Here is a 24475-nt window from a genome sequence, read left to right on the forward strand (position 1 = left end):
ATGAACATAGATCTATAGGTTAAATATTTGCTTAGATGATTAATTTAGCTTGTGGGACGAATTCAGATGCCTATGAAGTCTTGCATTTCTTGGTTAACTACAAAAGGGAGCAGTAATCAGCCTTGCTTATTTGTGCCTACGATGTGTAGGATCTACATTGCATACAGTAGTCTTGGAATTGTACTCGTGAAAAATAAATTGCTCTATACTCTTTTCTTAATTCGTGGAAGCTGTCTTTGTTTTCTGAAATCTCATGGAGTGATGACGGAATGTTTGTTTCTGGAGTAGGTGAAGTACCTCCAGGCTACAGGGGCGTAAAGGTATCAAATGAATGGCCAGTTAAAGTTGAGTAACAAATCTGACCAAAATTTGCCGGATTAATATTTTGAAATTAATTTGAGTTAAAGTGCCAATTTCTTGCATTGGCATTCGACTATGAAGTGCAAAGTATAGACATTAATGTCCCAGCTCTGCTATGGTAATGCCAGTTGGTAGATATCTAGTGAGTCCTATCTTTATTTAAAGCTGTGTTGTATGTTTTGCATATACTGAGGTTTGTGGCAGCGACAGATCGTAGATTGACTATATTTTGAGCGTGTGCAAACGTGTATTTTGATTTTGAAAAACACTGTATTCTAACGAATGAATGACAGAGTCCGCCACTAGGATATCAACTCAATTATCAGAATTGAATCTAGAAACTGGGGTCAAAATGCCATATCATCTCACCTTCAGGTTGGTGTTAGGTGGTGGATGCTGATGGATCAAGCTCATCGTTACCACAAACTTCGGTGGAAATCGAAGACGAATATAGGGACGAGGTCCTCCAATTATTAGTCTTTAATGAAGGGAAGAAAGGTGGCCAACATGATTAACTTTTGTCTTCCACTGCTTGTACAAAACTACATGCAACTCAGTAAGTGTAAGAAGCTGAGAAATGGAGCCATGAAAAAACTTTGGGCATGTCAAAAATAATTATGATACAAACCTACAGGTTGAACGACAGATAGCGTGCTTTCTACTTCGATTATCGAAGCCAATTTGTTGTAACATTAAGACGCAATGTTAGGCTCTTTTCCATAACATAGGACGTTCAAGAATGATAGACACTTTCTCAAAACTGAAATTTGAGTTGGACTCTTGCCACTTCTTTTTATTATAGTATCTTTTTGATTTGCAACTCTAAAACTGACTTCAGACATTTTTTTTTTTCATTAGTCGTGGTGTTCAGGTCCACCCGCGGGTACTTCGGCTAACTCCACGTGATATTTGGTACCTCAAACAAATACAAGTACGATGTGGAGGATAACTTTGTCCTCTCTGAAATTTGAACTTGAGATCTCTTTTCCATAACATAGGACGTTCAAGAATGATAGACACTTTCTCAAAACTGAAATTTGAGTTGGACTCTTGCCACTTCTTTTTATTATAGTATCCTTTTGATTTGCAACTCTAAAACTGACTTCAGACCTTTTTTTTTTTTTTTTTTTCATTAGTTTGGTGTTGAGATCTCATAGTTGTCAACTCATGGCATTGATCACTAGGCCATACCCTTGGGGTGCGTATTCAGACTGCTCTTTTTGCTAATATATTTAATGTTAAAAGTATCTCAACACCTCAAACGTGGTAGGTAGAACTAAACTACCTTCCAGGAACACATCCCTATCCAAACTGTGAAATTCGTACTCCTCAGTACCAACCTCATCCAATAATGATTTTTGGACTATATTATTATGAATTAAACCATCAGGAAGATGAATGACTAATACTGTGGGGTGCAGCAAGCTGGAGAATAGACGATACGGATGAAGATGACAAATTAAGCCTAAAATAGAAGCAAAAGAGGACCACGATAAGTGTTATTTTAGCATGTGTAAGTGATGACACTGCATCTAATTCGATGTTAACACTTGGGGAAGTGCTTAATTCTTGTTTTAAATTTCTAAATTCTAAATAAAATACAATAATCTTAGTACCACTCATAACCATATCTTGTTAACAGTGAGAAAGGAAAAAAAGAAGCCAAAGGCCATGTTAGACTGTAGAGATGTGGGCACTAGCTGAAAACTACAACATATCATAATGATAATTATTATCATTCTTTAATCATTTCAGCACTAAAAGCTTATCAGCAATTTACGGTCACACAGAAAATATAGGCCACATCCAACAAATAGAAGAGCTAAAGAAGGGAAGCTCTTAAGTAGGGAATCGGACTCTGAAGTTGAATTCTAAAGTTGCTTATTTTCATTCTTGAATTCTAAAGTTGCTTATTTTCATTCTTCTTTCTTCTTCACAAAGTTGCTTCTTTTTCAATCTTTATTTTTCACAAAGTTGCTTTCCTTGTATATGTAAAGTTGGTAAGTGCAAATAATCTTGATTTAATGCTTGCAGTTTGAACTTCTTTTAGAGGCTTCTAACTCAGTCAATGTATTAATCTTGGTTATTTAGAAGATCAGAGTTAATTAGAAGGAAAACCAAACTGGGGACTTACCAATGGCAGAAACTGAATCAAATTTGAAGGCTTCAACAACATATGCGTTTGCTGTGATTGGTTTTCTAGTTCTATATTCCGTTATCTTCGTGTCTGCAGAGCAGACTTCACATGGAATCGCTCTGAGTAACAACGGAACAACTCATGACTTTGAATCAAGTAACTTGTTCAACCTATTCAATCTTCTGCTGCAAAAGGCTGAAATGCATTACTGCCATGTTTGGCCAGTAAGTTCACCATCCTTTTCTTTCCTAGATACCATTTCTCCCTTGCTCCTGCCAGTCTCTCCGTTAATGATTTTGCATTTTAAAAACATTCCATGCTAATGCAATTAAATCACAACAAAATTGAGGTTAGCTTGCTGAAAGTGTCATTCTTTACCGTTCAAATTTTTGACCTTCTGGCCATTTGTATTTTCTTAGCATTACAAACAAAATTCAGTTACTTTAAAAATAACAAAAAATAGTTATGTGATCTTACTGTTATAGGTAAAGTTCAATTATTTTAATATGATACAAAAAATTTGCGACTTTACTGTTAGTGATAAAATTTAGTGACAAGGTGAATTATCCCAAATTAGATGTTACTAATGAAGTTTGATATGCGTTTCAGGAACTGCAATTGGGATGGAGAGTTATTGTTGGTTCAATAATTGGGTTCCTTGCTGCTGCTTTAGGGAGTGTAGGAGGAGTAGGGGGAGGTGGTATCTTTGTTCCCATGCTTACTTTAATCATTGGATTTGATCCAAAAACATCCACTGCAATATCGAAATGTAAGAATCCCAGGTTTATTACCTCCAATGTTCATAATTACCATTGAGATTTGTTAGTGGATTTGATTTAAGGTGAGAAGCTTCTCTATAGATATTACTTCCAACTGCACGTTAGATGGTTTTAGATTCAATATAGGGCTGATTCTTCGTATGTCATTCAAGTTTTACTAGAGCCAGGGGCTATTTGTGAATCAATATTGTGCTATTTGTGAATCAATATCGTGCTGATTCTTACTGTCTCATTCAGTTTACTAGAGAAAGGGCTTCTTATGGCATTTTTGGGAGGGGTTCCAAAAGAATAAGGGCAAGAATTCCTTGTCCTTTTAAGTTCCCTACATATATTACTTGGACGTGAGCAAACCTGATGTGCAGCTTTAGGATCCGATCAGTTCCATTTTTTTATGCTATCTTTGAGCAATTTGTTTTTCTTGGAAGGTATGATCACTGGTGCAGCGGGTGCAACTGTCTACTACAACATAAAGCAGCGGCATCCAACAATGGACATGCCCGTTATTGATTACGATCTAGCTCTTCTTTTCCAACCCATGCTGTTGCTGGGTGTCAGTGTGGGAGTTGTTCTCAACGTACTTTTTTCGGAGTGGATGGTTACGGTCATGTTGATCATTCTTTTTATAGGTAACACGAAGTTTACAGCTTCAAGTTTTCCCATGAAGAGAATTATTCTGATTAGTTATGGTACTTGCAGTCTCATCAACTAAGGCAATTTTCAAGGGTGTCGAGACGTGGAAAAGAGAAACCATAATAAAGAAGGTTGTCTTTTGTTCTATCCTGTGATTTGTAGAGTATAACAGAAGACTCTGTCTCTATGATACATCCTTCACACATCTTATTTGGAAATCCAGGAAGCTGCTGGACGCTTGGCATCTGACGGTCAGTTCCTTCACTGCCTGCTTTATCTTCTTGAATATCAGCAGGGATATTTGATCTGTTAGTTTTATGTTATATTATGAACTGAATTCAGGTGCTGCTGGTGAAGAAATTGCATACAAACTTCTACCTGAAGGTCCAAACAATGGTTCTACAGTTAAAAAAGAGGACAATAAGGCACCAGAGGTGATTGATTGCCTGTGTCCCAATATACTTTACTTCCCTTTCCGGTTCTGTTCCAATTTACGCCTCCGCCTACATAAAAAATCCTGCAGTAAGAATAATTACAGATTTGTACTACTTTGAAATTGATTTGAACTCCCACATTCAACGCCATTTATCTAAACTTTCAACCTTTATACAAACACACCTAATAAAACTTTAATCAGAAGGGGTTTGTTCATCGGTCTATGGTGTAAAACCGAAGATGTTAAGATTCAATATCATCTCCGATGTCTGAAGCTGCCAACTTTGTTATTCTCCAAAGGAAAAAACTAAATGGAACTTCAATTTTTAATTTTTTTTAGTAGTAATTCTCTTTGGAAAAACGCCTTCCCTGTGCTGATTTCTTGAGCTTTTCCAGTTTCCAATTGCTGACAATGTATCCTGGAAGGACATGAGCGCACTTATTGCTCTCTGGGTCTTTATCCTGGTTCTGCATATTTCTAAGGTTTTTACATTACCTCTTTGCCTATTTCCAAGGACTTACACATTTTTTGGATTGCCTTCTATGCTATCCTGCATTATTAGCACATTGATTGTAAGATGTCTTTTTTCTTGTTCAGTGGCATATTGGATCTTAAACCTCTTGCAGGTATATGTTGTTAATGCTAACTGATGTATACCTTATTTATTAGCAATGCCTTTCTTTTTCCTTCAATGTTATGAATAATTCATTGTCTACAGAAACTAATGTGGATTGTAGTTCCATGTCTAGGCTTATATAGGAATTGATATTTGTAGCATGCTCCTCATTTTTGGCTGTCATCGGATGAGCTATTATCTTCTCTATTGAGTTAAGAAGTGAATATTGACTACGATACTTCCTAAATTTTCAGGTCCTTGTTGCTGTAGGAGCTTCTGCATATCAAGCAGTTCACTTGTACAATGGATCAAGAGTGATCATGTCAAGCAGAGAAGTAATAAGCTGGAAAGTGCATCAGTTAAGTCTTTGCTGTTTCTGTGGCATTTTGGCCGGTGTAGTTGGTGGACTGCTCGGGCTTGGTGGAGGATTCGTTTTGGGACCTTTGCTTCTAGAGCAGAAACTCCGGAGCCAAAATGTTATTGGATGGGCTGCTCAACCAAAATTTTTTTTTTTTTTTTTTTTTTTAATTTGGTAGTTCCATGTCGTTGGTAGTCCAACGAAATAGGAAATTTTTTTTATTTTTTTATTTCGTTTTTTGTATAAACGAAATAAATATTTCGTTTATACAAAAATGAAATAGGAAAATATAATAATTTTTTTTTTTTGTGATACTACTAACGAAATAGAATTAAATTTTTTTTTTTTTATTTGGCTCATACAAAACCGAAGTAAATTTTGTTTAAGGCTGTTTTATTTTTTAAGGTTTTGATTTGTGTTATTTTTTTAATCAAGACATAATTTTATTTTGAATATAAATATAATTCTAAAAAATATCTCTATTGAGTTGAGCATTTTTTTTTTGAACTTGCGTATTTTTTGAATATTTTTAAAAAAACACCTTTTATCCCATTCAATTTCAATTTTTCCTGGCACGAAATTTTCGCTTTATTTTTTAAGATGATGATCCAATGATTTCAACGCCAGGTAATGTAGTTGTGAATGTCAATTTCTGCATTTTTGAAAATCTAAGCATATAAAGTTGACTAAAATAACCTTGTCAAACAAAATGGATCAAGACTATCCGAACGATCTTGATGTATTGGGCCTACAGCAGAGAAAAAAATAATAAAATATTGGAAAGTGCATCAGTTAAGTTTTTTCTTTGCAAATTTTTTGTTTCTGTGGATTTTCTGCGCTATGCAAAAAAAAAAAAAAAAAAAAAAAAAAATTTTTGGCGCGGATATTTTACCGCGCTAAAGGTAGTTTTGTAACTCTTTTTTTTGTTGGTATTTTGGTTCATTTGGTTTTTTATTGAGTCATTTTTGTTAGGACCTTTTTTTGTATGAGCCAAATAAAAAAAAAATAAAAATTTTAATGTTAGTAGTATCAAAAAAAAAAAAAAAATTATTATATTTTCCTATTTCATTTTTGTATAAACGAAATAAAAAAAGTTTATACAAAAAACGAAATAAAAAAATAATTTTTTTCCTATTTCGTTGGACTACCAACGAAATAGGACAATTTTTTTTTTTAATTTCGTTTTTTGTATGAACCAAATTTGGGACCTTTGCTTCTAGAGCTAGGCATTCCTCCCCAGGTGCCACTTCAGTTTCATAACAATCTGATTTGCCATTTCGTTTTGGTCTTTTTGTTGATGATGATAATAAGGACTGAATGTCGACGATTGGTAAATGCAGGTATCAAGTGCCACTGCCACCTTTGTAATGACATTTTCCTCCTCCATGTCCGTGATACAATATTACCTACTAAAACGCTTTCCAATACCATATGGTAGCGAAGAAATTTGAATATTTTAATTGATATTTCTTATTATTTGAGCAATACAGTCAAATAATCCTAATTAAAATGTCTTCTTCATGCCCTTTCCCCTCTTTTTGCAGCGCTGTATTTTGTTGCTGTAGCCACTATTACCGCCTTTGTTGGACAGAACATTGTTAGGAAAATTATTAGCATTGCGGGAAGAGCATCTGTCATTATTTTTGTATTGGCCTTCACTATCTTTGTGAGCGCGCTTACATTAGGCAAGTTTCTGTCACTATCAGTTATGGTTATTTCAGATAGTATTTGGCTGACAGCTGCTCTTACTAATTCATTTGTTTGTGCAGGTGGGGTTGGCATAATAGACACGATAAAAAAGGTCGAGCAAGGGCAGCATATAGGTTTTGATAACATTTGTGCATACCATTCTTAAGCAAAGCACTCATGTTCTTCTTGGCAATTTCTGTACTGGTATTATCAGATATCAAGTTTGAGTCAATTCACATATTGTATCTGTTGACTATGCATAACATTTGATAGTCCACTGTGTTCTGGTTTCAAGCTCATTATCTCTCATGGCATTTTCTCAAATGGTTTCCTTGAGATACCTTCTGTTTTCTAACTCCTATCATTAAATCTTTCAGTGAAAATGTCTATATTCCCTCATGGTGTGAGTAAAAAGTTTCTAATATTTGATGCTACAAATGTTCAACAGCCAGGCTATAGCACTTAACCTCCACCTTGTTAAAATGCAAATATTCCTCAGGCCACCTTGAGAAATACAGCTGACCAACTGAAAGCGCCCAAATTTAAGGATAAAGAACCCTTATTTTTCTTTGTAATTTATATAATATAGTACTTTTTTAAGAAGAAACAAAAAAGAGAGAAGAATTTTACACTTTACGTAGTTTATAACAAATCCTGTTTATGTGAGTAGGAATCCTCTTAATGAACTAGATAATCCTCATAACTAATCTCAACTAATTTAGGATCATGCATAATCAATTGATTAACACAGTAAAGAATTTTTTTTTTTATTACTATAGGATATTTAATTCGCACTATAGCAAGAGTTCGACATACCGACAAAGTATGAATTTTTCACACCATTAAATTAAGTTAGGCCTACAACAATAGCTATTAGCTAACTCTTCGTAGTACCTCAGAAAAAGGGTAATAAGTAATAACCTATTATAGCATTTGGTTCGTTCAAATTGTGACCTTCAGTATTAAATATCTTCCTAGCAACTAGAAGAACATCATAGCCGACATTTTTCACACGTTTGAACTTATCTTGATTAGCCTTTTAGTTAAGTTGGGTGGCCTGACTTTTTAAAGCAAAATTGAGCCATTCGTTGTCTTATAACAGCCAATTGGAAGCAAACAAACACAACAGAATTCCACAAACTATATAATTGCATTCTATAATTAGTCAAAGCAGAGGCCAGTTGACATCCTGTTTCCACTTTGTATCATTCTCAAACATTCTCAAAAACATGCACCCCACGTTCTTCCAACCATTCGTTAATACTAAGAATTAACACCAAATACTCCTCCCCCATTCTCCATCAAGAAAACACTTTGCCTCCACATCTTCTCCCTTATCTTCTACCACTCCATAACATTACAAATTTTCCTTCTTTTTCACCTCACCAACAATCCCATAAAATTTTATTGTCTTTTGGTCATAAGTTTCATTTGTTAATATACATTTTTGCTTGAATCAAGAAAAAATGGTTCCAGCAATCTAGGAAGATAAAGGGCTCTACAGTTTCTTGCCCTGTTTATTATTAATGGTATGTGTGAAATTGAAGGACAGGCAAACGTGAAGCATGATTCTTGAAACGAACAATAATTCAATGGCTGGATCCAAGTCACGTTTGGCTAATGATTCAGGGGTCACTAGCCCTCGTAACCAAAAGAACAAGCCTTCAGGTAAGGCATTTTCAATTCACGATATTTTTGTTTGTGGGTGGATTCTTGATTTTGTTCATTTTCCATTATAAACAACGAAAAACTTTAGTCAATTGTTAATGCTCCTGATGTCTCTGACAATGCTAAATTTCAAGGATATCCATATTTCTAGTTCAATATTTTCTGTTTTGTCACCCTGTGTCGGGGTCATGATTTTCACTGAGGGGATACAAAATATAATGTGATACACACACGAATTTCAACATCTACTATGTATACATAAAAAAAATTATCTTGGGCACCTAGCTTCGCTCCTTCTGTCACCTTTAATGGTTTACCTTTGGGAAAACAAATTGTGTTATGTTTTGAGGTCTTAAATGTTTGAACATGTCTATAGCATTAATTAAGGTTATCTGGCCAAAGCAAACAAAATGTTCCATTTCTCCTTTAGGAATAAATATTCAGAAAATTTTCATCTTTTGGATGAAAATCATTAAATGAATTGATATATAGGGTCTTGATATGTATATAGTCAAAAGATGCGGTTTGCATGTTTTATGTGTTTACCACATTGTTGAAACACTAATAACTCTTTTGGTCCTATTTAGATATGGAGTTGATGAAGGAAAAGTTTGCAAAATTGCTCCTTGGTGAGGATATGTCTGGTGGAGGAAAGGGTGTTTCATCCGCGCTGGCTTTGTCAAATGCAATTACAAATCTAGCTGGTATGTTATTTTTGAGGTAGATTATATGAAGGTTTCTTGTATATAGTTATTCTTTTTATATATTTTTCTTTATTTTCTCAAATGCAGCTTCCGTTTTTGGAGAGATGAAGAGATTAGAGCCAATGCCAGCTGAGAGAAAAGCGAAATGGAAAAAAGAAATTGGTTGGCTTTTATCAGTCACAGACCACATTGTTGAATTTGTTCCTTGTAAACAAACATCAAAAGATGGAACAAACATGGAGGTGCCTCTCTCCCTCGAACTCTTTGTTGAATATTTCATATATCTACCATACAACAAGAGTGATCATACGTTCATTTATTTATCAGGTTATGGTAACAAAGCAACGATCCGATCTTCAAATGAACATTCCAGCACTACGCAAGCTAGATGCAATGCTTATTGTAAGAGATATGAAAGTTGTTTTTTGTTTTCATTTTCCTTATGTCATTGTAGAATGATCTAAATTGTCCTGATTGATGCTTATGCCTGGATTAATGACCAACAGGATTGCTTAGATTGCTTAGCCGATCAAAGTGAGTTCTCCTATGTATCAAAAGATGATGAATCACCGGACGGAAAAAACAGCAGGAAAGATGACAAATGGTGGATACCTACTCCTAAGGTTCCTCTTAACGGCTTGTCTGATCCTATGAGGAAATGGCTGCAATTTCAGAAGGATTCGGTAAACCAAGTTCATAAAGCAGCCATGGCCATAAATGCACAAGTCCTGTCAGAAATGGAGATCCCGGAAAGTTACATAGAATCCCTACCGAAGGTAAAGAAAATCATGAATCTCACTTTTGAGGGCTTTTTACGAGCACTAGCCAAAATATACAAAATATATACACTGACTATGTATATTATATGTATTTAATATGTATATTATATGTCTACTTACTTTAAGCTAGTGATCTTGAGTTAACATTTACCTTTTACTATGTTTAGAATGGGAGAGCAAGCCTAGGCGATTCGATCTACAAAAGCATCACGGAGGAATACTTTGATCCAGATTACTTCTTCACAACTATGGACATGTCATCAGAACACAAGATTTTAGACCTCAAGGACAGGATCGAGGCTTCCGTAGTTATTTGGAGAAGAAAGATGAATGCTAAAGATGGGAAATCATCCTGGGGTATAACTGTTAGTTTTGAGAAGAGAGAAATCTTTGAAGAAAGAGCAGAAGTTATCTTGCTAATTCTTAAGCAGCGCTTCCCTGGAATTCCTCAATCAACACTAGACATTAGTAAAATCCAATACAACAGAGTACGTAGAAAGCGTGCACATTTTATGATTTACTTTCAATTTCATATTCTAGAGACTTGTTTTCTTTGCTTCCATTAGGCAATTCAACTCATTTGTCGTTATGAGATAATCCATATACAGTCAAACCTCTCTATAACAGTCATACTCTAGAACAACATTTCATTTTAGTGGCCAAATTTTCTTTGGAACCAATTTTTTATGTTATGTTATAATATATGTTCTAGATAACAACATTTCTCTACAGAAGCCAAAAAATAACCAGACAAACAATGCCGTTATAGAGAGGTTTGACTGCACTATTCGTTGTTCCTCAACTTGTTTCATATTTTCTTCTTTGGCTACACATGGCCAAAACAAGAAAAACCCAACATCATAGAGGATCTAGTTCTTGGACTTCTATATAAATAATGAAAAGTGATTTTCCTTGATTTTGCAGGATGTGGGGCAAGCTATTTTAGAAAGCTATTCAAGAATAATAGAAAGCAGGGCATTCACAATCATGTCACGAATTGAAGACATTCTCCAAGCGGATGCTATGGCCCGAAATCCTTCCAATGGAGAAGTAAAGCGACCACTATCAGATAAAGAAGAAGTAGGGAAGCTTAACTCTGCAATGACACTTCTGGACTTTATCGGTTGGACACCTGATCAAGAAGACAACAACACAAAGAAAGATTTAAAGAAGGAGGACGCAACGAAATATGTTGACTCGAAGATTCCATGCAAACCTCAGAACATAGTCACCAACAAGAGGTTTTCTTACCTAGAGAACTTAGGTATGTGTAGAAGTCCAACAGCCCGTCACTAATTGATGGCACTGCAGAGTTTTAGTTAACTTATTGAGGACTGACAGCAGAATTCGTGGAAGCGTGAAAGCTCGGCCCCAAATGTACATGTTGAGATGGACCGCACCCATCTAGGATTTAACTAAGCCATACCTTTTGTAAGTAGGGAATAGTTAGTAGACCTATTGGGTCTTTGGCACTTCTTTTGAAGTGATTTACTATGTACAAGATGTCACCTTGTTATAGAACAAAGTGAACTTTGGACTTTTTGCAAATAGTCCTATGTTAAGTTGGATGACCTTTGGTTTTAGATTTATTGGAAAGAAAGTATGTAATACAGATTTGGTGCCATACAGTTAACAGTACCATTCCTTTATCAGTAACCTTCCCTTTCATGTTTTCTTAAAGGAAAAAGGCAATTAACCGTTATCTAATCACTGGATGGAGCTCTGTTGTGACTATTTGTTTACTGCATTGACATGCTGAGAACATAACTTAAACCAAAGGGCTGTTTGTTGCATACGCGGATCTAGAATATTGAGTTTACGGGTAATGGATTCTGGAACATGCAACTTAATGGGTTCTGGATAAGTTGTTTATACATACTCAGTGGATTTCTTAACATAAATACAAGATTTTGGCGAAAGCTTCTGCCGAACTCATAGCTAGAACTCTAGTTCTGGTCAATCACTATTTGTTCATTGAATTAACTTACTAAGAATTTTTTTTAGCTTTCTTCCGAAGTGACGCTCGAAAATTTACACACTCTTAGAAGTCAAATAGGCTCTTTTCCAAAGTATTGTTCACAATATAACAAAGCCATAATGAACCAACAAGAATTACAATAAAATATCATAAGCTACAAAGTCAGTAGGCAAGCTTCAAATTAGCTTCAATTTATACTTACAAGCTGTGACAGATAATACATCATTTACAAAATGATGGTCAAGAAATTTGGATAGGGAAGCAATTAAATCTTGCCACGTGGCCCGAGCTTTGGTGGAAGTTGGGGGCCTTTCTTGATTGGTAGGATATCCCCTGATGCAGTTGAACTGAAGTAAGCAAGAGTTGAGCCACCTCCCAATATCAAGAACTTGAGCAACAGACCTCTCTTTGTGAAAGGAGCAGCAAATGTTTCAAAGAACTTGCTCTACCAAATACAAAGACAGTTATATCTCAGTAATGTTCTGACGATCGATGCTGCAACTAGCTAGTCATATACACGACTATTCTGCACATACATGACAAGTAAATATGAAAGGCAAATACCTGAAGGGGGTTGTAGGGTGAAGGTGCATCTGATCCATACAAGTCCCACTGACCAGTGGTGTTGCCCAAATCCTCCAAGTCAAAGTATACACTTTTGTCACCATATTTTGCCACCACAGCACCAGCCCTACATAAACTTACCATAATCAGTCAAAGCCAAAAAAAAAAAAAAAAAATTACAGGCCATCACTCATCTAAGATGAATAGAATAACAATTCTTTAAGACCCATAGATAAACTGATTCAATCTTTGAACTTTATAAGTAACCAAACTAATTAAGTCCAGGTCTAATAGACCAAAAACTACCCTGTTCACAAACAAAGGCGAATCCACGATTAGACTTTGTGGCTTCAAATGAATGTGATTTTATTATACGTATACATTTTTTGGTACATAAACATAGTTTGAGCAGAAAGCAATGGGTTCAACTAAAACTGTCCTAAATCCGCCTATTCGCAAGTGCAAAGATGCGCAGGTCTTCACAGGTGAAATTTCATGACTAGCAGCGGCTGAGAAAATGAGGATGTATTCATGACATCCCAATTTGAACATATATAAACATACAGTTGAAATTTTTGAAAAGAATATGTTTTTGTATTAAGTTGGAACCAATAGTGGTAAATGTTTTATTCATTGACTTAAAATCTGATATCCGAGGTCATGTAGTCTATGTTGCTCGGAGTCTTCAAAAAATCTCGTCAAGTTACATATTGAATACTCCAAAAATAGTCATTTCTAAAGAATTCGACATGAGTACAATAATATTTTTGGAAAGTCCGAACAACTACCTTACCTGGATTTATAGGGCTTGAAATTGAGGCGAGATGATTTAGCATGAAGTTTAGTTCCAGTAAAGGAGCTTCCAGCTAGGCCCTTGACACCGGTGGTGGGCTGAACTGTAGTAAGAGTTGCCATAGACGCCATTGGGCTTTGTTCACACTAGGAAATTAGCTGTATCTAATAATGTGGTTTAGCAAATGATCTGATAGTGAATACGTTTGGTTTCCTTGAATCTTTTTGCATGGATTCGAACATGACACGTTGGAAACTGGATATATTTCTAGAGATTTGGAGTCCCATTTGAGTGGTGACACGTGTGCTCAGGATGGATAATTCGTAATCCTATCCCTTTTAATTGAACTGTAAATTTTCTGCAAGTTCTCTTTGTGTACATTTTATTAGATGCAAAGTGTGATAACAATTAGGCAAAGAACAGAAAAGATTTAACTTATCGATTTACATAATGTAAAAAAATTATTCATAACGCTATAGTTTGAATTTCTTTGTAAGGTCCACATCGTGCTTGCTTTCTCAACCATGTTGGAAGTACAGATTTTTGCATGATCAACTGTAAATTTATATGTAAAAAATTATTAAAATTCGATAAATAGTATATATACCTTTAAAAATATATCCTAAGATTGCCCATCATTTTTGTTAGATTTCTGCATGATCAACTGTATTAAGATACACAAGTACCAATATCCTTGGCCATCATTTTTTTTAACGCAATAGCATGAAATAATTTCAAAGAAATAGTGTGAGGTCTTCTAGAACAGATTGATAAACCTATAACAAAAAAGGAAAAGGAAGAAGAGGAACAATAAAACGACTCGTCAAAATCAATAGTACTAGTATATTGTAAGAGAGGAATTAGAAGAAAATGAAAATTGGGAAACTTACACAAATATACCGTCGGCCAAACTTAATTATTGACAATAGCTCAAATATACAAAACCTATAATATGCGTACAATATATGTATATTACTTGTATATTATATGTATAATATATGTATATTTAAGTATAAAACAAAACTATTTTGTAAACTAGATCACCCAAAGGTACTGAGTCGTATTTTCCAAGAAATTGTAGAATTTCCCTTCAAATGGACTACTCTTTAAATTTAGCCTTTTAGCAATCGAATTTTATGGACATAAATTTTTGATAGCAAAAGTCGTATTATCATGTATAAATATATGCAAAAATATAAACCGAAAAAGTTAGTATTTGTTATAATGAGGAAAAGTTTAAAATCAACACAAAATAGGGGCAAAATTTAAATGACCCAAGAAAATTTCCTTCCAATACATACACTCTGTTTGGATGGTCGTTACCCATGGTTTCATAATGTACAATATCGTATTGTATTGTATTGTACTGTTTTAATGAATACAATGTTTGGATAGACTGTATCGTTTGTTATGGTTTAATAACATTTTTGTTGTTTAGGTTCGACTGATATTGTATAACAACATGTAAGTTTACTAAAACATCTTTAATCCTTAATTACAAACTAATCTATTTATATTAATAAAACTAAGATAAAGTACAAAATGAAAACTTTAAAAAATAAGTAGGTGTTAGGTGGGGGTCAATTGTAGGTGGTTGTGGGGGTGGGATTGTGGTGGTGAGGGGTAGTGGATGGGTGTGGTGGGTGGGGGTTAGTAGGGTGGGTGGATTTGGGTGTGGGGTAGGGTGGGTGGATTTGGGTGTGGGGTGGGGTGCTGGGAGTGGGTGATAGGGTGTGGTGTGGTGTGGTGGGGTAGGTGGCGAAGCGTGGGGGTTGGTGTTGGGAGTGGGGGTGGGCGTGGGGGTGGGGATAGGGTAGGTTTGGGTGTGATGGAGGTGGGTGAGTGGACGGGGTGGGGGTATAATTGGGAAATGAAATACATAACCACACAAAAATCATCAAATCCCTAATTACAAAAATTGAATTTTTTCCATAGTTATATAACCACGGAATTACAACGGGTTTACAATGCCATACGATCAGAGGCGGACTCAAGATTGAGCGCGGGCAACATTTTTCTTTTTCCAATTACTAGCGACAAAGTTAGGCGTGCGACTCTTAAAAAAACTTATTGATTACAATAACAAAGTACAAAATTCAATATTGTCAAATATAATTAATTTGATACTAATATAACAAAAGTACATCATCAACTCAAACTTGAACTCGACGCGTTTTCATTTTTTGAAAATGTTCAATAATAGCATCATTGCTTACAGTTACAAATACTTCTCAAAGTAACAAACTAAACAATTATTTTTAAAAAAAATTCACTAATAGTACTACGTAATTCATCTTAGGCTCATTATCATCATTATGTTATTAAAAAGAGGATAAATAATCAATAAACTTCTCCCAAATCCATTTGAAAAATAAAAACAAACTTGACTTTTCAAGACCCTAAGTTGATTGAACAAAATCCCAAATTTAAGAATATGATAAGATTTTAAGGCTTAGTATAAGATAATACAATTTTTAATTAAATTAAATCTATAAAGTTATGTATTCCTCAATCCCTAGTAATTAAATACTATTATATAGTTATATAATAAGTAATCTATATTAATCACTAAAAAAGAAAGGAAAGCTTTACCGTAAGAGAAGCCCGATCGTTGGCTCGAATTCAATTACCAAAAAAATTAATGAATATCGACAATAGATTTGACTATGGGTGACACTCCTAACTTAGTGATTTGTGAGAAACTTGATAATGGAAGAATGGAAGAAGGGTTTGAGAATGGAGAAACAAAGTGAGTTTCTTTTTGCTTATTGCGTTGGGAAAAGATGGACAAAAGATCTTTTGAAATATGGGGGGGGGGGGGGGGGGGGGGAGGGATTTAATGAAAAGGTAAAATGGGAAGGGGGCTAAACAATAAAAAGATTTTTAAAAAAAAAAAAATCTGCATTAAATGCGGTTTGTTTGTACAGAAAATTTACTGCACAAATTTTAAAAAAATAGTAATTACTTAAGAGTGCTGATCCTCTTATCTCGAGTTCACTATTTCTTTATTTGAGGGGTCCTTTTAAAGTATATCAATATATGTATAATCTCTCCTATCCTTGATTTGGTAGAAGACAATATAATAATGAACCACAGGAAACAACCATCCAAACAGGGATCTGGAGTTCACTATTTCTTTTCTTCAATGTCGCTAATCTCTCCTATCCTTCAGGTTTCAACCTCCACTCTCCCAATTAAAATCCCTTATTAACCTCAGGATCTTGGACTTCCGTCAGAATTGCAGCAGCAAAGTTTACTGTGCGAGCCTTGTATGGTACTTACACACTGTATTTAGCTTTTTGAAATTTTGTCTTTCAGTTTCCTGCTACACTTCGGCATCTTATTAATCATATTCCGCAACTTATATTTTTAGATAATGGCTTTCTTAAGGTTCAGTTTGCTGTTTAGCTGGTACTTTACGTCCCTTTTTCTGTTAACACATAATGTATCGGCCTATTCCGTAACTTATTTGTCAACAAAAATTGAGGCGTAGTATAATCAAGTTAGCATTTTTTGTTTCTAAAGGGTATGTGTACCCTAGCGAAAGTTCTCTTCTTTACCATTTAGCAATAAGATATATAGCCAACCTATTTACTAAAACATGTATTTAAGCAACCTTTATTTCAGTAGTTGCTGTATATACAGAAGATATTCTGATCATCAAGTTAGCCTCAGTGCTTGCAAGAAGCTTTTTATGTAGTTGTGTGCGCGCTATTGCACAGGAGAGAGATTGATTTTTCTTTAGCATTGATATCTTGGTAAAAGGTTTAAGGTAAGTTGTATATTGCTCGGACTCTTCAAATATGTCAACGGGTGTGTGTCGGATTCTCCAAAATTGAACACTGTCCGAGCAACATAGAGCTGTATCAATGGGCAATCATAAATATGAGCTTGTGATATCAAACTGTGCATAGTAATGTTGCTTTGCACGCAGGTGATCCTGCATACAGTTTGTGTCGTATCATCCTTGCCACTGAATCTGCATATGTCGTGTGAGAAATGGATATAATACCAATGAAGCTAGCTTGTGCCTTGTGCTTTTTGCTAGGTTATGCACTCCTCTGCCATCTTCTAAACTGAAAACTGTGGAACTTAGAAGGTTTTAGAAGAATCTTTGACATGTGAGATTTTAATCAAAGCCCTGAACTCCCTAAATGACAAAAGAACAAACTATCCTACAATGTACCTTGAAATTTATTCCATGGCCCAATTTTGAAATGCAAACTATATTTTATGTTATGTAAGTGCATCTACAGTTGATAGTAATCTCTCTCCTTATGTACAAAGTATTTTACTTTCTTGTAACTTCAGTCTTGACCATCTTATAATTCTCTATTTGCTCTTTAGTTGATTGGATGAAAAGATATTTGGTGCCTCACTTATTACTATTTTATTAAACTTCTTTGCCCCTCTAGCTTTATATCTGAAACCCATTAGACTACCAGCAAAAAAAAAAAACAATTAAAATGAGCAATCTTATTAGTTTTGCCACAAAATGAGAATGTCAAGAGGAAAGAAGATTATACATACACAAGGGCAGTTGGAGTTTTTATACAATTTGGCATTCTATTAAAGTTTCTTTGTTGGTTGTCATCCTGATTAGAGTCCAGATATGCTAGACTAGACAAGTCCTTATCTGAATGAGCAAAAAATTACTCTAACAGGGGTTGAAACCAACCCAATGAAGTCCTTGTATCTATTAAGATGAAAAGGATTGAGGAGGAAAACTATAATATCTGTATGATGAAATTAGCATCACTCCGCCTACAAGAATGATTACCCATCTTCGCATTGCAAACTTGTCTTGATCCTTCTCAATGCACGTGATATGAGATTGTTGACTGATTCAACGGACTCCACCGTGAGTTTCGCTGCTGGAGAGTTGCTAGTTAGAATTTGAAAAACAACTGTTAGCAGGGATCCTCCATCTGTACATGTTTCCTCTGGTATAGAAGTGATAACCAAAGGCCTCGACTCGAGGCCATCAGAAAGAATTGAGAAACCTGAAGGTAACACTGCAGTATTGCTAGAGTCACGGCCTGTCATGACAGATTTCATGTGTGGAATGTCGACAGAGGCATAGACGATTGTGGATTCATAAGCATTCGTGCAGGTATCTTGAAGGATCCACGTGTCTTCTTTCAGTTTCATAGTCTAAGTATGATTACAGTCTCAATTAGGAAAAGCTAGTGGTGCTAAGTTTGTGCAATGTGAAAAGAGAGGAAAGAAAAGAGAGCTGTAAACCAAATACAGTTCTACTTACTTGGATAGTAACTGCATTTCCTCTGTCCTGACCCATTGCTAAATTTGCAATGGACTGCACTGGACCTCCATCCCACTTAGGTAAAGACATTTGAAAAATTATCAAAATCTCAAGGTCTCCACCAAAAAGCTTCTCTCAAATATAAGTTAAGCTTAATAATTAACTAACCTCATGTCTACGGGTTTCATCTCTTAAGAAATCAAATAGTACACGGCGAGAGACGGGCAACCAAACAGATGAAGCTGCACAGAGGATCAGGCCAAGAGGTTCCCCGGGATTTGTTAAGTTCTTCCTAGATGCCACCCTAATGTCATCTCCCGTTTTGCTGATCTTGTTCCATTTGTTATAACTAGATGCCCCAATAGCACGGAAGAAACTCCAGGACATTCTTTGTGCTAATTTGAGTATGCTTTTTCGCCCAGCAAGTGTAGCAACACCTGGTCCATATACAGAATTTGAAAGCAGATTGCATTTCAGACTCGGAGTTATGATATAAATTATAATCAATCAACCAACACCATGGATTTACCTGTTGAATCTTTTGTGGGAACATTGGTTGCCACGAAGAAGGCTAGGCGCTCACATTGCTGCAGCAGTGTAGCCATCCAGTGCCTCGCACCAAAAGCTTGGCCACTGTTGACAATTACATGGTAGAGAGAATGAACTGTGCTCTGCTGGCACTCCAAGTGCTCCACCCAGGTCACCTGAATAATGGAAAATGTGAGCAAGTAGAACTCAATGCCTCATTTACGTTTCTACAAAACTTAAAGCCTTGTCTTCCTTTAGGGGACTTACTAAACTTAAAGCCTTGTCTTCCTTTAGGGAACTTACTTTTTTCGTTAAGGGTTGCATAACTTTGAATATTACTTGATCCTTCTTTTTAAGTTGTATAAAACATTTACTTCAAGTGATTACCATTGAAAAGTAGTTTTCTTCATCTTTCATATCATTCCTTAACGTGTACTCCGGGCTAAAAGGTTATTCAAAGTGATTGGATTAACTGCAGGGTTTGGTTAGCGACTAACCTTACAGTGGGCATTGGATTGATCTTGGAGAATGCAGCCAGAGGGTAATTTTCTACATTTCACAAGAGAAGCGTCTATGCTGTTCTCAAACCTGTCAACAGAAACGTCCACAATTGCCCACTGATCTTCACTTAATTGTTTGCAGTATCTGACAAAGTATACTTCTCTCGTGCCCACAACTGGTGTTAGCAACTGCAGTTCTGCAAACATCTGTTCCCAGACCAGTGAGTTAATAACACAAAACCGAAACACTTCTGTTTGGTTGAACTTTGAAAATAATAAACTTATCTCACCAACTGAACGGCACCATCCCAGTTATCACCTTCACCATCGCATATCACGCCTAATATGGCTGCTTTTGATACTATGTATGGGAACATTTCTTTCCAATGATTCTATAGAAGTAAAAGAATCGACAATAAGATAGCTTGTCGTCACCTTTATTTTACACATTTTAAACTTAAAACAACATGAGTTATTGATAGTGCAAAAAATATATAGAGTGAAAATCTTACGACATCCATAAAACACTGAACAAGCCGAGGCAACTCCATAAATACTACTCCAGTCTCCCTTGATGCCTGAATATTTCTGTTACGCCGTCCTCCTCTGGACTTGGCTATTGGAAACTCCTTTATGTATTCGTCATAATTAAGTATTTCTCTTCCAGTTTCAAAGCTCTTTATCCAGAGTGGCTCTCCACAAGTAGCCATCTTAGTAAGCTCTTCTTTTGCTTGATCAACAATATCCATAATCCGCGACTTTTCAAGCCCAAACATGCCAGTGTAAATATCTAAAGCACTAGTATTTTCTTGATCATAATTCCCTCCTGAACTACTAGCAGGTGATGTTCCTTGTGGGTAATGTTTTCCCGATGCTGCCTTAAGTTTTTCAACCTGCATTCAAAATTACATCTTCAGGGTCATTGACTATAGTGAATTCCTCCTTAATTTGAAGATTAATAAGTGTTCCAAGTTCCAACCTCAGTCCTAAGTCTGGCATTCTCAATATGTAGCTGTTGTTCTTCAGTGGGAAAAACAGCAGCTTTCTTGCTGGAACTTGCAAATCGACATTTAGGACAAGAAGGAATATTTTTTTTCATGGTCTTCCTTAGTGTCTTATTTTCCTCACGAAGTTTATCTAGTTCAGATTTTAACAATGAATTTTCATGGCGCTCCTGTATAGCCTGCAAGATCAGTCATTTTTACAACAATTAATATAGATAAGGACAAATAACATATACCCCTAACTAGTTTCATTTTATGTAACACTTTGTTTTTTAGTTTGACTCAAGAGATTGATATAGATACATATACCCCTAACTAGTTTTGTTTTATGTAACACTTTATTTTTTTAATTTGACTCAAGAGATTGATATAGATAAAGGACAAATAACATATACCCCTAACTAGTTTCATTTTATGTAACACTTTATTTTTTAGTTTGACTCAAGAGATTGATATTCTTTTATAGTACAAAAATATAATTCTATATTTTTCATTATATTCTTAATAAAATAATATTTAATCTTACAAATATTGTAACTCGTTTAAACTACAATTTTTCCTATGTCCAATAAATCACAATCACATGGAATGGGGAGAGAGTAGTCAGGATTCAAGACACAAACGTGCCGGAGGTACGGTTTGCGCCATTATAATCATATCCAAGAAAGATTTAGTAGACGTTTGGCCATAGAAATCAAAAACTTTTTACTTTTTTTTTTTGAATTTTGGAGTTGGAGTTAGAGTGATGTTTGGCCTAATTTTTGAAATTATATTTTTTTGTTGAAATGTATTTATTTTGGTTGTGAAAAAAGTGAAAAACTTGTTGTATTCAAAATTCCAAATTCAAATTCAAGTTGTATTTGAAATTTTCATGACCAAATGCTGATTCCGAAAAAAAGTGAAAAAAATTCCGAAAAAAAGAGAATAATTCTTATGGCCAAACGGGTCCTTAGTTGCAGAATTTTTCTTGGATATGTGACTAAAATATGTATTGTATTAATCAGTCTGTACAACCTAGAGGAGTACAGCTAGACGTTCCATCAGAAAGAGCGTCGTTAGAAAGCACTCGTTTGGTTCACATAGAACTAAATTAGTCAAGTATGAATTACAGTATTGGAATTGTTCCTTCAATGAATAGTGTTGAAATGATTGACTAATATACAATTGACATGCCGTGATTAAAAGCAAATTAATTGATATGTTGAGATTTTTTAAGGTCATCTTTATCTTTAAATAGTTTAATCTCTATTTTGCTAGCATACATATTCTTACTTTTATGTTTTTTCACAGAAAATAATACATAGATATTTGGATAGTTTAATGTGGATATATATGGCGGGAAACAAACGGATTCAAAATATTAAAGAATAAACTACAAATAAGTTAAGAAATTTTAACATGTATTATATAAACATAGAAAGATATTTTTGACATTATATGTACAATATAATTTTTTAACTAAGGTGATTTGGATAAACCCTTTGCACCCTTAGCTCGGCCTCTTTTGGATATTAGTATTTGATAGTCAACCAAAGACTCTCACTAGATATGGAGAGGCTATTTATTCTTTTGTGACCAACCAAATTCTGCATTAGTTACGTGGTGATAATTTTTTATTGTGCGATGAACCAAATATGATGTGTAACCAAATATGATGTGTTAGTCCATACTTAATATGACAATTTATACTGGTATTAATTAAATTAATAGAATAAATCAAATGACCCCTAAGCAAATATGAAAACAATGCTAGGACTTCTCTTCGTTATAAAATGGTTACCTTAAATTGGGTTCGTCTATTCTGAAACCAGAACTTAACTTGGTTTGGATCAAGACCCAACTGCTTGCATAGCTGCTGCCTTTGCTTCTCATCTGGATGGGATGACTCCTTAAATAACCTGTGAAAAGTTTTCTTTATGATAAACACACTTATATAGTCGAGTGAATTAGTGCTATGTCAATAGTGTTATTGTTTGAACCTACGCTTCCATTTCTCTGATTTGTTGCTTAGTGTGTCTGTTGTATTTCTTTCTCTTTTTCTTATTAGTGTTGTTGGGGTCGTCCACTTCCTTTTCGTCATTAAAATCATGATCAATATGAGAAGGTGACCTCATCAGGGGTACAGAATTCTCACTGCTAATCTCAACCGTCGTCTCTTTTCTCCGGCCACCTGCACTTCCGTCATCAACCTCCTCCATCTCCTCGTTTCTATCTCGGAATATTCCAGCCTTCGAAAAATTAAAAAAAAGACCCAAATTAATAAATTTGTAATATTGATGGTATAGCACTATAGCTAACAAAGACGGGTATCTACTTTCAGCTATTAGTAGAAAGTAATGAAATATTATAACAAGGCTTACAAGAGTGAGGGTGAGAGCAGGAGATACAAAATCTTTGGTGGTGTGATGAGGAGGATCATTGTTCGACATGTCTACAAATTCCATGGCACTGTGAATTGATTAACTAGTGTGTTGTTTTATGGTGAAGATATGACATTGAAGGTTGATTTTCTATGTGCATTTGAAGTGCATAATGAGAGAGAGAGAAATAGAAAGAGGTGGGGTATGGATGAATTAAGGATGTAAAACAAACAAATGAACTGATGAGAAGTGACAATAGATTGTGTCGGACTGGTAGGATTTGACTGTTAGATATGGTTTCAATCTCCACGATAGACCAACTTTATACGATTGAAACTTGAAGCTCCACGTCTAATAACTCTGTCGCTCTTCAAAGGCAAAAAATGTGTAAATGAAAAAGGAAAGGTCCAAATTCTCCTGTATTTTGCTAAATGGTACGCATAACTTTTACCCTCCATGAAGTTTGACTCGTTCACCGTTACAATTTTGGCGCGAGTCCTAATCACTAACATACCAATTTATCTAAGGAAAATAACCAAATTTGCCTTTGTAATTTAGGAAAGACCTAACTTTTCCCTTGTGGTATGCGAAAGGTCTAAGGCATCGTGGCATTGGTGACAAGTCACAACACGCAATAAAATGAGACGCAGGGAGTAAAATGAGACAACTAGAGAAATTATGTTAAAGACGAGTATGGCTATTTTACAAATCAATTTTCGGTGAAGTGCGACAGTGGGAATCTGGAAAACATAATTTTGAGGCGCTGTTTATTTTGTTCCCTTGCATTTTATTTTTGTCTTCTGCAGTAGGCATTCTACGATGTTATAATAAAGGGAAAATGACTTAATAATACTACTTAAGACTCTATATTACAAAACATAAATATACTTTTTCTTATTTACAAAACATACCAACAAAATTACAAAGTATATCAAATAGAATACCAAATTTGGATTTAATGAGATACCCACGATTTTGGGCATTTTTTAAAACGAATCGATTTTAAATGTGACTTAATTATAGGATAGTTACGAATCAACTTCTTCTCCTTTTTTAAAAGATTCTTCTCTCTCTCTCTCCCTCTATGATAGACACCATTTCTAAACCTAAAATTCATCTTCTCTCATAATATAAATTTTCAAACTAATATTACAATTTTTTTTAATTACTGACATGTGTATTAATTGTATATAAAAATTGATTTTTATCATTTTGAGATATGTGCGATCATTGTGTGTTTGAAATCGTATAAATGTTGAAAACTAGCATATGTATGAAATGTGTATGGAATTTGTTATATACTATCATTTTTTAGATATATGTGGCATA

The 24475-nt window shown here is 35.0% G+C and overlaps 4 protein-coding genes across 4 annotated transcripts; 2 read left to right on the top strand and 2 right to left on the bottom strand.

The window, feature by feature from the left end:
• Window positions 1-1650: 1650 nt before the first annotated feature.
• On the top strand, window positions 1651-7811 carry LOC132044306 (sulfite exporter TauE/SafE family protein 3-like). Its single transcript, XM_059434793.1, has 12 exons — window positions 1651-1873; window positions 2452-2721; window positions 3107-3266; window positions 3702-3902; window positions 3973-4037; window positions 4130-4157; window positions 4249-4340; window positions 4738-4968; window positions 5213-5316; window positions 6657-6750; window positions 6861-6982; window positions 7086-7811. Exons 2-10 carry the CDS (start codon window positions 2497-2499, stop codon window positions 6682-6684), a joined length of 1134 nt encoding a protein of 377 aa, XP_059290776.1. The 5' UTR covers window positions 1651-1873; window positions 2452-2496; the 3' UTR covers window positions 6685-6750; window positions 6861-6982; window positions 7086-7811.
• A 468-nt stretch (window positions 7812-8279) lies between these two features.
• Window positions 8280-12573, top strand: LOC132044305 (rop guanine nucleotide exchange factor 12-like). Its single transcript, XM_059434792.1, has 7 exons — window positions 8280-8673; window positions 9261-9377; window positions 9465-9619; window positions 9705-9779; window positions 9884-10153; window positions 10324-10644; window positions 11081-12573. The coding sequence occupies exons 1-7, from the start codon at window positions 8571-8573 to the stop codon at window positions 11450-11452; spliced, it is 1413 nt and encodes a 470-aa protein (XP_059290775.1). The 5' UTR covers window positions 8280-8570; the 3' UTR covers window positions 11453-12573.
• LOC132044307 (photosystem I reaction center subunit VI, chloroplastic-like) lies at window positions 12198-13703 on the bottom strand. Its single transcript, XM_059434794.1, has 3 exons — window positions 13492-13703; window positions 12699-12825; window positions 12198-12579 (listed from the first exon to the last, which is right to left on the bottom strand). Exons 1-3 carry the CDS (start codon window positions 13620-13622, stop codon window positions 12400-12402), a joined length of 438 nt encoding a protein of 145 aa, XP_059290777.1. The 5' UTR covers window positions 13623-13703; the 3' UTR covers window positions 12198-12399.
• Window positions 13704-17240: 3537 nt separating this feature from the next.
• LOC132044320 (homeobox-leucine zipper protein GLABRA 2-like) lies at window positions 17241-23384 on the bottom strand. The gene is made up of 11 exons (XM_059434810.1): window positions 23147-23384; window positions 22770-23014; window positions 22567-22684; window positions 20762-20965; window positions 20295-20675; window positions 20073-20174; window positions 19780-19989; window positions 19284-19458; window positions 18923-19191; window positions 18755-18829; window positions 17241-18645 (listed from the first exon to the last, which is right to left on the bottom strand). The coding sequence occupies exons 1-11, from the start codon at window positions 23228-23230 to the stop codon at window positions 18268-18270; spliced, it is 2241 nt and encodes a 746-aa protein (XP_059290793.1). The 5' UTR covers window positions 23231-23384; the 3' UTR covers window positions 17241-18267.
• Between the last annotated feature and the right edge of the window lie 1091 nt (window positions 23385-24475).

Source organism: Lycium ferocissimum, unplaced genomic scaffold (assembly GCF_029784015.1).
Source record: "Lycium ferocissimum isolate CSIRO_LF1 unplaced genomic scaffold, AGI_CSIRO_Lferr_CH_V1 ctg416, whole genome shotgun sequence".
Taxonomy (NCBI): Eukaryota; Viridiplantae; Streptophyta; class Magnoliopsida; order Solanales; family Solanaceae; genus Lycium; species Lycium ferocissimum.